This window comes from Aspergillus wentii, assembly GCF_001890725.1.
Source record: "Aspergillus wentii DTO 134E9 unplaced genomic scaffold ASPWEscaffold_6, whole genome shotgun sequence".
NCBI lineage: Eukaryota > Fungi > Ascomycota > Eurotiomycetes > Eurotiales > Aspergillaceae > Aspergillus > Aspergillus wentii.
In genome coordinates, this window is record NW_024467837.1 from 179,330 (window position 1) to 190,646 (window position 11,317).

General features: G+C 47.1%; 5 protein-coding genes across 5 annotated transcripts; 3 read left to right on the forward strand and 2 right to left on the reverse strand.

Moving 5' to 3' along the window:
- Positions 1-980: 980 nt before the first annotated feature.
- On the forward strand, positions 981-3,155 carry ASPWEDRAFT_60982 (uncharacterized protein). Its single transcript, XM_040838549.1, has 5 exons — positions 981-1,586; positions 1,636-1,657; positions 1,706-1,779; positions 1,826-2,155; positions 2,201-3,155. Exons 1-5 carry the CDS (start codon positions 1,414-1,416, stop codon positions 3,102-3,104), a joined length of 1,503 nt encoding a protein of 500 aa, XP_040686345.1. The 5' UTR covers positions 981-1,413; the 3' UTR covers positions 3,105-3,155.
- Positions 3,156-3,397: 242 nt separating this feature from the next.
- Positions 3,398-5,099, forward strand: ASPWEDRAFT_70348 (uncharacterized protein). The gene is made up of 3 exons (XM_040839123.1): positions 3,398-4,136; positions 4,193-4,637; positions 4,690-5,099. Exons 1-3 carry the CDS (start codon positions 3,646-3,648, stop codon positions 4,831-4,833), a joined length of 1,080 nt encoding a protein of 359 aa, XP_040686346.1. The 5' UTR covers positions 3,398-3,645; the 3' UTR covers positions 4,834-5,099.
- Positions 4,932-5,204, reverse strand: ASPWEDRAFT_174119 (uncharacterized protein; the record flags this gene model as incomplete). Its single annotated transcript, XM_040831177.1, has 2 exons — positions 4,932-5,144; positions 5,190-5,204. 2 exons carry the CDS (start codon positions 5,202-5,204, stop codon positions 4,932-4,934), a joined length of 228 nt encoding a protein of 75 aa, XP_040686347.1.
- Positions 5,205-7,506: 2,302 nt separating this feature from the next.
- ASPWEDRAFT_115942 (uncharacterized protein) lies at positions 7,507-9,509 on the forward strand (the record flags this gene model as incomplete). The annotated part of the gene is made up of 5 exons (XM_040828620.1): positions 7,507-7,763; positions 7,827-7,918; positions 7,975-8,263; positions 8,315-9,169; positions 9,248-9,509. Coding segments are annotated over 5 exons (1,755 nt in total), but the record flags the coding sequence as incomplete, so codon positions are not given.
- An 810-nt stretch (positions 9,510-10,319) lies between these two features.
- ASPWEDRAFT_589091 (serine/threonine-protein kinase) lies at positions 10,320-11,302 on the reverse strand. The gene has a single exon (XM_040838419.1). It carries the CDS (start codon positions 11,126-11,128, stop codon positions 10,454-10,456), a length of 675 nt encoding a protein of 224 aa, XP_040686349.1. The 5' UTR covers positions 11,129-11,302; the 3' UTR covers positions 10,320-10,453.
- Between the last annotated feature and the right edge of the window lie 15 nt (positions 11,303-11,317).

The window sequence follows — 11,317 nt, forward strand, 5'->3', positions numbered from 1 at the left end:
GGAATAGATCTCATACCATCAGATATATTAAAATGACGATACAGAAAAAGAACTGATATCGATCTTGATAAAAGATCTGTGCCAAGGCAGCCAAGCTCTTTACTAAGGGACGCAACGGGAACCATGATCGACAATTAGGGGATGGAGTGGAGAGTGGCCTGTGTTCCTTTTTCCCGTGCCCACCGTGGGTCTAAAGATGTGCTCAGGCTTGTTCTCGACTCTCGAGCTGGTTGTTCAGGAGAAAAATGTGATTTCAAATGTACTGCCCTTTCAGACCGGCTGAAGATTGGACTAATTGCGCGTACCCATAGTGCCTCAATAACCTGCAAGGCATCGCAGGCAAAACGAGTGGATATGGCTGCGTTGGCCAGTGACGATTGTCAATACTCAGGAGGACCAAGCAATACCAAGCTTCATACTAGATGATACTCCATTGCTCCGAAGGGGGGTAAATCCTGCCTACTGTTGCCTTGTAAAATCTCACCACCAGAGAACTTTGATTCCACCACATCTAATTAGACTGCAATTGGGAGCCAATCAAGGGTTACGGTAAAGCTGCGGTTGTTTCATGCTGAGTCGCGACAATTGCTTTGCAGTCTGGTGCAGTAGCTATAATACGCGGATCATGCAAGGGGCAGGTCACATCAACGGGTATGAGGTAACACGGATGGAGCTTTTCAGAAACACACCCAAACAGCGGTTCGGGATCTACCGCTAGTAAAGAGTGGAAAGGCCTTGAAGATCGGACTGATCTACAATGAACATCATAATTGTACCTCCGCGGAGAGTATAGTAGCTGACGACTGAACACTCGCAGCACACGTCAAGGGCGGCTTTACTGAACTCACATAGCGCACTGCTCGATTGGGCAAGACTGCATTCTTTCCCCCTGACTACAATTGCATGTGATGCCGTGGCAGGAATTGTAGAGATTGACAGACTGGTTTGTATCACACTGTATACGGCATGCATGCCATCAACCGCAAGGACAGCCGCGATGAAACACCGTAGATGGACTTATATTTGGTCATGTCAATCGGTCGTCCAGCACGCTCGAGTGGCATTGCTGATCATGAGGCTTTTTGCCAATGATCTTCCTGGCCCAAGCGCACGCAGCTATTCATCCTCCTGTCCCCAGTCTGAGGGCATCGTCATCCGCTGATCCAGCCACCGGAACACCTGTTCCATTGCAACAGCGATCATCACAAACCCACCACGGACTTGTCGCCGATCGAAAAGAAAAGAAACGATCCAGGTACAAGAAATAGACTTTGTTGCTCATTTTAGAGGGCTGCGTGGCCTCTGTGTTATCCCTGCCTTACACCACATGTGCATTTTGTTTCTTTCATTCATATACTCACGTTGTGCCTGCTATGGCCACTGGTGATATCAGCCCAGATCACTCGCTACACTATGGAAGACCTCAAACCCTCCGTCGGAGCATACTTGCTTCAACATGATCTCGAATTCACGCCTGATGGACGTTTTGTCCGCTTCAAGCCGGATAACAAGACCCATCCCCGGAATTGGTCACTGACCCGCAAGTCGTATGATATCGGCATGATTTTTATGCTGGATCTTTTTGTGTAAGTGTGTCTGTTGTTCATTGTGTGATCATTGCTAATTGTTGTATAGCACAGCGTCCAGTACGGCCGGAGTGAGTATCTGTGCTGTCATTCTATTTTCGACTGTCTAACATTACCAGTCATCGGCTGCCGCAGAAGCAGAGTCGGAGTTTAACATCGGACCTACACTGTCTATTTTCTGCTTTGTTACTCTGTATGTCCCCTTTTAATCACCTCATGAACCTAGCTAACCTTTCTAGATTCCTCCTAGGCCAAGTCATCGGATCGATTCTACTCGCACCATGGTCAGAAGCGTTTGGCCGGAAGAAGCTATACATCGCCAGCAGTGGCATCATTAGTATCTGCTGTGTCATTGTCGGAGTCGCCCCCTCAATCGCTGCCGTCGTTGTCGGTCGATTCATCGCGGGACTGCTATCGGCTATACCGTGCAATGTTGGTGTTGGAAGTGTGGAAGATCTCTTCAGATCAAAAGAGCGTATCTGGGTGGTCTTCATCTGGATGATTGCATCCAACATTGGACTGATCATTGGTCCCATCATGAGCTCATACATCATCGCCAGCCTGGACTGGTATGTCTCTTCCCTTTCTGTCCAAGACCACTACTAACCCTTCAGGCGCTGGGTCCTCTATATCTACGCCATCATCATCGCCTTCGTCGGCCTCTTCATGGTCTTCATCCGTGAATCTCGTCCCTCTGTCATCCTCACCCGTCAAGTCAATCACGTCCGCAAAGAAACCGGCATCGACACCCTCCGAGCCCTCAACCACGACCATACTCCAGACCTCCGTACATACTGCAGAGTCAGTCTCCTTCGACCCCTTCAGCTCTTTTTCACCGAACCCGTCGTCTTCGTCGTTGCCCTCATGATCGCCGTCGCCTTTGCCCTCCTCTACCTCTTTACCGAAGCCCTCCAACCCATCTACCAAGACCTTGGCTTCTCCCACAAAGAAGCATCCCTCGCCTTCCTCGCCATCCTCGTCGGCATCGGCTTTAGCGCCCTCACCCGCATGCTCGACCACCACATCGCCAACCTCGTCCGTCGCAAGGGCCGCGCCGTCCGCCCCGAAGACAAACTCGCCGGTCTCGCCATCGGCGCACCCATATTCGCAATCGGTCTGTGGTGGTTCGCCTGGACGATCCCACCAGACGTGCACGGGGTCCCCTGGATCGTGCCCACCATCGCCCTCGCCTTCATCGGCTACGCCCTCTGCGAATTCGACACGGTCCTCCAAGGATACCTCTCAGACAGCTACCTCAGCTACTCCGCCAGCGCCGGCGCAGCCGTGCAATTCCTCCGCGCGTTACTGTCTGGTATATTCCCGCTCTTTACCCAGCAGATGTTCAATGGGCTGGGCGCAAACGTGGCGACATCCATTCTGGCAATCGTGGCGACGCTGTTCTGTGCGGCGCCGCCGTTGTTTATCTGTTACGGAGAGCGGATTCGGTCGAGGAGTAAGTTTGCGAATTATAGTCTTGCTATACAGGCGGAGATGGGTAAGGGTGTTGAGGATTTTTAAAAGTTGTTTTCAGCATGGATATATCAGGGTAGATATATAGATTGGTAGTTGAAATGAAAATAACGAGTTTTTTTCATGAATCTATTAATGGTTCTCGTCGGAGCAACTGCACCGTCCATCCCTTCATTAGTGTGTATAAACAGTAACCACGCATGGGCATATGAAGCTAGAAGATCATATATGCCAAAGGTTTCATTTTTTAATGTTGAGTGCATTAAATATTACAACTCTGTCATGCCAGCCCTAGTAACTGCTGGCTTGCTGAAAATGGAAATGTCTATAGCATATCTCGCGAAACCATTGCAATCCGTGGTAGCATACACGCAAGTGGGATACTATGAGTTGCATTTCCGCGCAAGGGTCGATCATTAATGTCAAATCGAACATTTTCCTTGCCTCGTTTTTATTGCTGCTGCAACCAGGATCATAATCTTTATTTTAAATTTCCAGCCGTTACTCGAGTAGCATCCCTTCCAACCCCCTCTTTATGACATAATTTTCCTTCAAAATTCAATTGACCACACTATCTCTAGCATCAACAATGGCACCAGAGCCAATCATCCAGCACTGGCTGCACAGCATCAGCGGACGTGAAGAATCCTCAGAAGGCACAAATCTCCCATACAAACGCCGGAGGCGAATCTCCGACAGCCATTTACCATGGATAGCCCCCGCTCCGTCACAGCTAGGATACAAACTGGATTATGTTCCAGAGTTGGATGAAGGCAAAGACTGCAGCCCAGCAGCAATTAAGCGTGGGTTGGGTGATGGCGGGGTTAAGGTGCTGTATATGTCCGAGTCGGATGGATTGCCTCATAGTGCTGATGCGTGTGAGTTTTTGTCTTTTCTCACGCGTGAGGATAGAGGGACAGTGGAACACATGGATGGAGATACGGATGCCATTAAGACGGTCACAGAAGCAGCCTGTAAATTCGAGGCTGAGGGCCGAGGGAAGGGGTCGTGGGTGTTTGAAGTTGCGTATCCAATGATGCAGCTGGCAGTCAAGGGGACCAATCTTGAATCGTGGAGTGTGTAAGTGTCTCTGTCCCTGGATGGGTGATATTTTCCAAGTTAACAATATGGTATAGCCAGGGAGAAACTGCCCACGCAGACTATGGTATGTGCTGCCCAACACACGAGACAATTGATTGCACCATCGACCTTGTGGCCGGTTTATCTCCAGTCCATTGGGAGGGGCAATACGAACAGTACGCAAACCAGGGATACGGTTTATTCGAAACATTCAGCCACGTCGACGGAAAATACGGACATTCAAGTAAGCGACTACTAGGGCCTGGAGTCAAGGTGACAGACTCATGCAATGGATTCGAGATGGCCGAAGTAGACCTTGGGGTTTGGATGGGTGGGCTGATCAGATGGGGTTTTGAAAATCGGCGGGGTGTTGACACCCCCCCTCCTGTGGTTGGATGCATCATGACAGGTCAACGATGGGAATTCTACATCATCTATGGGTTGGCAGAGAGATGGATGCCTGAGGACCCGGGTGAGCCGGATACCGTGTTGGGTGAAGTGGTATGTTGTCTGTTCTAATGCATGGGTATTTTGTGGTGCTAACAGACGATAGCACGTCTATGGTCCTCTAGGAGACCTCACAGGCTGGACTGATACTGAAGATACTACCGCATTTCTATTGGAGACGCTACGACGTGTGATGGAGTATACGGGATCTTCTTATGCAAATCTCCTTTTTGACACAATCCTCAAGTGATATACTCACGCCAGCAGATTAATACTCATTTGATAATATTCGTTTCATATTTAGATACATTCATCAAATATCTTTCACAACATCCATATTTGTCTTTTCTAGCTGCACAACTTGGTGCAAGTGGCTGTAGCTGATTGCTGACAGGTTCCGAGGCATGTCTGGCAAGGCGGAGTGCAGCTCGACACGGTCTGCAGATAACATTGGTTGTAGTTCCCACCGGGGCACGAGCGGGCCTCGAGGGCAGCAGGCTCTGCGGCAGGGGCGGCAATGACAGTCTGAGAGCTGAGGAGGAGGGTGAAGACAGTGGCGATCTATGATATTAGAATGGTTTGGAGATATAGAGAAGTACAACTTACCACATTGAACTGCATTTTGAGAGATGGGTATGGGGTTTGTAAGATGGATATATTGTTGATGGATGTAGAGGTGTTTATGTTCTCTTTCATGGGCAGGTACCACCCATTTATACCATTGATTAGATCGTCTTGACACAACAGGCAACCTCAATTGGTTCTCGCTCCGACATCCGGATCAGCCGTCCACTGTTGGGGCCAAATCTATAGTGCGCCTAACGTGCATAGAGTCCCACAGTTGTGGATATGAGGCATCCTGACTTCCTATAATATCTGGTCTAACAGCAACATATTGCTCATGTTTTACATGTATGTTCTCTTCATTCTTTACGCATGTGATAAGTCTAATATTCCATTCCAGTGACTGGTTTCGGGTTTTCATGATGTAGAGAAACGCCTCGCAGTGATGGATGAATTAATCTGATAAGATGGATGATAAGATCAACGGATTGCAGCCCTGCATGGAACTAAAGCTAGTGCTGATTGATAATTAACACAATCCTGGTTGTCGTGGTCTAAGAGGATCATAAATCAAGATGAAGTGGGTTCAGGATCCATTTGTTTCAGTTCTAATAGCTGCCTAGTGGTGGCTGTGTCAACGCATATATGAAAAAACTAACCATTTCTTCCAATCCTGGATGTCTTCCTGGCGAAATCTAGTATTGATCATGACCCCGTTCATTGGGATTAATATACGTAACGGTAACTCAATCATAGGTAGACAATGGTCGCCAGCAAAAGCAATTATGGCCAGCTTTTGCTTGAGTTAGATATGCCTACGGCTGAAAGTCAACGCCATCAAGGAACGGCGGATATGGCGGATAGAGGCATTATTCGATGTAACTGCCGCCGACCTGGACTTATGTCTTGCTCAAAGTCAACCATGTACAATGGAATGAAGTAAAACAAATAATATATTGAGAAATTACAGTATTTTATTATACTGCCTTGAAATTAACCGATATTGGACTTGCCAATATATCACTCTTCATGATCGACATAACGCTCGCTGGAAGGGGTTACCGTGTTGAGCTCCGAGTGAGTCCATACTTAGTCATCACTTAGTGAGGTAAAAATATATATCTAGGGTCAAGGAAATCTACAGAAATCCATCTCAAAAAGGGGTTCTATAAAATTGACTTTCGTTGTATAAATCCATAGACGATCATTTGTACCTGGTGGTGAGGAAGATCATGTAAGCTAGGAACACTCAAGTATCGCCGATATCGCCCGAACAGAAGCTAGGAAAATAAAGGTTAGTACAAGTATCCCTCTGCATGCTCTGTATGATGTGATATTGCGGCGGACCTCGTACTTGTAGGTAGAAACCCATAGGCTGGTCTGTCTATTGTCGTCTATTGATGTCAAAAAGTATCAGTATCTCTTCCTTTTTGTTATCTTATGGATGCAAGATAAGAAAAATCCGAATTTGTACCAAACGCCGCCTATCTGCACAATTACACAAGTGCAGCATTATGTTGGGTTTGGATATGAATTTGTGCAATCCACCGTAATACTAGGGAAATGGCAAGACCAATAGTGAAGTTTCCACAGTACAGACTTCAATACCATGAGCAACAAAAGTGATTGCAGCCCAAAGGTAGAATCTGTTGTCATGGCATCCCTTGGAGTGGTATGATTATGATATATATTTCTTTGTCCCGCTATCATTTCAATCATTGTAACTGTCAATTAAGAAGCGACCCTACATAAAAAGAAAATGGTTGTTATATAATAAGACCTTTCGCAATTTAATTGGTAAACACTAAATCAAACATGCGATCCTGGGCTGTGGGGGGAAATGAGATTCCCCTACGGTCAAGATAGTCGGAGACGGAGAACATCTCCATACATTTCCTTTATTTTTTTAGATATCATCAAAACAAGCACAAATACTCATCCAAATTGGCAGATATGAAACAGATTCGACGATCATGTCCTATCCCAAAAGGCAGTCATCTGCAGGGATTCATCTCGTGACGCGCCCGACAGAGGCGCAGCCTCGCCCGCAGCCTCGTCATGTCCGATCTTCATCCAGCCTTGCTGATTGATCTTTGACGAGGGAAAATAATTCACTCATCTCTACTTCCTCTCAGATGGAACCTCTGCTCATCTCTCGCTCACCCCTAGCTCACTCTTTCTTCAATTGCGGTAAACATTACGATGTCAAGTGAAACAGTCTTACCAGGCGAAAGTCCACAAACGCGGGGAATCCGTCTGGCCAGAGGGGTTTATCGGGATAATCGATCGCCAAGGTATCTCTAAACATCTATGTATTATGAGTTAATAGCACTAACACTTTGTTTCCGATAGATCACATAGTCCGAACCGTGACCTGTACGAGCGACAACTGGTGCATGACGTTGACGAATTCGCAACGCAGTACAATTTGGACGACCTCCGAGATGTCATTCGCAAAGGGGCTTTCTTATCATCCGACGGTGTGGATATCGATCGCATAGATGGATTGACGGCCGAGGAGGTGATTATCCTGGGTAAGGAGAAGTCGAAGAAGTTGGAGCACGATGTCGGTCATAACCGAGTGCTTTTGTGCGCCTATCTATCAGGCTTTGTACTGTGAGCAATAACACCATTTTGATATTGGGATGGGATATAGAGCTGATTACGTACTGTGTATAGTGGAAGGAATATGTATTCACTTACTTTTCCCTCGACTTACAGTGATGCTGCCACTGGATGGTATTGGGACAACTCATCGAACCTCGACCATGGTGTGGTAATGATGCTTTTAGAATGGTTGGTATCTTTTTGATATGTTATCGACAAGGTAATCATTTATTGGGCAGTGCACCACTTATTTCTAGCTCACTCCTCGGATGCTGGTGTACGGCGGTATTCAGCCGTTTCTATGGCCGGCGATGGGGCGTATTCACCTCCGGCATCATCTTGTTTGTTTCTCTACTGGGTGAAGTACTATCCACCACATGGGAGTCGAAACTGCTGTGTCGCCTGCTTCTGGGATTTGCAGTTGGGATTCAGGCATGCACCATCCCGATATACCTGGTAGAAGTCAGTCGGTCTCATGAGCGTGGAACCACGCTTTCGAGCATGTCAATGTATGATTATACCTGCCCCCTCAACCAAAGCGGAACTGATCAGCAAGGTAGGGCGACCGGAATGGGATATTTTATGGCAGCCTCAGCTTTGCTTTGTCGGATGGGGGATTCCCCAGAGGTGGGGGGAATGATATGGGTTATCTTCAACCTGGTAAGCGCAGGAATTCTTCCATTTCCGATTTTGATGTGCCCCGAATCACCTCGCTGGTATACCGCCCGTGGCCAGATGAAAAACGCATACCAGTCTCTACGGATCATAGCCGGGGCAGATATATTGGCTGCACGGGACCTGTGGAGAATCCATCTACAGATGAAGTTGGAAACGCAGAACTTCGGTCACAGAAACCTTCCCACTCGCTTTATGCATATTTTCGCAGTGCCCTGGATCAGACGGGCGACAATGGCCTCTGTGGTGGTCATGCTGTCCTCCAGTTTGTCTGGCATTGCAGTGGTCAGCAGTACATTCCACCTGTTGCGATCCGAGGCTGGTGAGCAATCTATCTATAATGCTATGTTATTAATTTCCAACCCCGCCGTAATCATGTTCGGGGGGGCCACTGGCGTATATTTGATGGACAAATGGGGAAGACGGCGTCTGCTCCTCGTGAGCCTTCTTGTGCTGCCTTTCCTCCTAGTTCTCATCGGCCACCAGTTTTACTCCCTAGGGCTGGAGATGAGTATCTATTTCTGCATAGCATTCGAATTTATCTGGGCACTTGGAGCAGATGCAACCCGCTTGGTGTACCCGGCTGAGGTGTTTCCTATCTATCATCGTGGTGAGTCTCTCCATGGTTACCTTATATATGGAGCTGACAAGATAGAACTCGGCATGGCCCTATCAGTCTGCATTTTCTATGTGACTCAGGGAGTAATGAAAGTTATCGTCCTCTCTGAACCACATACTGTGTATACATTTGGAGGTCTCCGTCCTTCCGCGTTGGTCAACCTGTCCTCCCTATCATTTCGCCAACTAACAACCGTCAGATTCGTCGCCTCTATCTTGTTCTTCCTCGCCTTTCTCTTTGTGAGAGAAACTAACCAGATAGGACTAGAGGACATGCACACAGTATTCGAGGTGTCTAACCGCAAGCTGGTTCGGTATCGTCTTTTCAAGGTCATCCCTTATATGTTTAAACGATACATCTTGCGCAGAAAAGTTCGACTTGAAAAGCTAGAAGACCACCGGGACTATGAGAACAGAATATTCTATACTGATGGCAATGACGCTATATCTGATGTGGCTTGATAGAGTTCCGAGTACCTTTTGATAATATGCCATTTGGATGACTATTCTATTCCATTATGAAAGTGGTACTATGTAAACAATCTAAGACATATTAAAGAACATTCGCTACCATACATCAAGCTATCCCACAAATTACCAGCTGAGAGCTTTAGAAGGCCTCTTCCATAGCAAAGCCCATCTAACATATTTCTCTACATCAGGATGTAACCCTTGATATGCTGCACCCTCATCAACCAGGAATGCTATAGTATTACCTCGAGACAGCCTAACGGCTTCATGTAATGGTGTCAGGCCCTTGGAGTCTCGCTGATTGACATCGGCTCCAGCTTTAATCAACATGGAAATGAAGCTGGACGAAACTCTCGTGGCTGCAATAGCCGAGTGTAAAGGAGAACGTCCGTCGTAGTCTTGGTTGTTAGGCTTGGCCCCTTTCTGTAGCAGAAAACGAGCTGTATCTTCCCGATCAAGGGTGATTGCATATTGCAAAGCTGTCCTGCCGTATCGACCCTGAAGCTCAGCATTGACTCCTCTAGCTATGAGAAGATCAAGTGTATCGATCGAGCACCCTTTTGTAATTGCCAGATGCAGGACAGTATCGCCATCTGCATTCTGTGCATTAATATCTGCACCACGGTCAATGAGCATTTTCAGTTTATCAACGCTCCGCTGATGCATCGCGAGATGGAGTGCTGTTTCTTCATAAGGCCTTGTTCGGAATGATATGTCACCCCCATAGTCAAGGAGTAATTCAACCTGTTCTGCGGATCCATTCCTTGCGGAGAGATGTAGTGCCGTATAGCCTTTACACAGTTTGTTTGGATTTGCGCTGAGTTCCAGGAGCGCTGTGACTCTGTCGATGTCGATGTTATTATTTGTTGCGTTCCAGAGTTCGAGTGAGTGGTAGTCCTGTCATTATTAGTATAGTAATCAAGTAATTGAGAGTATCATACCATATTATCATCTAGATTGGTCAGATCTGCATGAACAAATGTCTCTTCGCTTCCATCCCAACTTTCCTCCGTTGGAACTCGCCTTGTTGGCTTCGGTGCTGTCTTTTTAATCTGCCACTTGGACAGTATATCAACGGAAGTCTTTGGTCTATTCTCGGGTTCAAGGGTAAGAAGATCTTTGATGAACTTCCTCCCCGAATCTCCGACATCTTCTGCAATCAGGAACTCTTCAGGGAACTCCATCGGATCCCAACAATAATCCCGCAATGCAGCCAGTGTCATAAAGGGGGGACTCTTTGTTAGAAGGTAATGCAGTAAACATCCCAGCGACCAGATATCGACAGCGCTGGTATAAGCTGAACTCTCAGCACAATCATCAACAAGCCCGAATACTTCCGGTGCAACATATCCCTCCGTCCCAGCGCGAGTTCGAAGCTCAGTTTGACCATCGAGAACACGTTTACTGATTCCAAAGTCGCTGATCTTCACCCATATCGGGTCCTTTTGGAGAACGAGGATATTCTGTGGCTTGATGTCTCTGTGGATGATTCCGATTTCATGGAGCTTTGCCAGTCCTTCGAGAACCTGTCGACCGACATTGCGTGTCACTGACTCTGGGAGAGGGTTATTGTAGCAGTTGGCGATGTCTCCTAAAGGACAATATTCCATCGCGAAGAAGACATGGTCGGTTGATTGGAACCATCCTTGAAATTGGACGAAGAGGCCAGTGTCCTATATCATTAGATATATCATTGTATTTGGAGCTAGAGATGTACCTTGGACACCCTCCCCATCGCCCTCAACTCAGAAAGACAATTATTCAAATTTGCCGGTCGGTGAAGCATCTGCTTGATGACT

Coding starts and splice junctions, on each gene's coding strand:
- ASPWEDRAFT_589091 (XM_040838419.1), bottom strand. CDS start 11,128: ATGGAATATTGTCCTTTAGGAGACATCGCCAACTGCTACAATAACCCT.
- ASPWEDRAFT_70348 (XM_040839123.1), top strand. CDS start 3,646: ATGGCACCAGAGCCAATCATCCAGCACTGGCTGCACAGCATCAGCGGA. Junction 4,137..4,192: donor AATCTTGAATCGTGGAGTGT/GTAAGTGTCTCT, acceptor AATATGGTATAG/CCAGGGAGAAACTGCCCACG. Junction 4,638..4,689: donor ATACCGTGTTGGGTGAAGTG/GTATGTTGTCTG, acceptor AACAGACGATAG/CACGTCTATGGTCCTCTAGG.
- ASPWEDRAFT_60982 (XM_040838549.1), top strand. CDS start 1,414: ATGGAAGACCTCAAACCCTCCGTCGGAGCATACTTGCTTCAACATGAT. Junction 1,587..1,635: donor TTTATGCTGGATCTTTTTGT/GTAAGTGTGTCT, acceptor ATTGTTGTATAG/CACAGCGTCCAGTACGGCCG. Junction 1,658..1,705: donor CAGCGTCCAGTACGGCCGGA/GTGAGTATCTGT, acceptor TAACATTACCAG/TCATCGGCTGCCGCAGAAGC.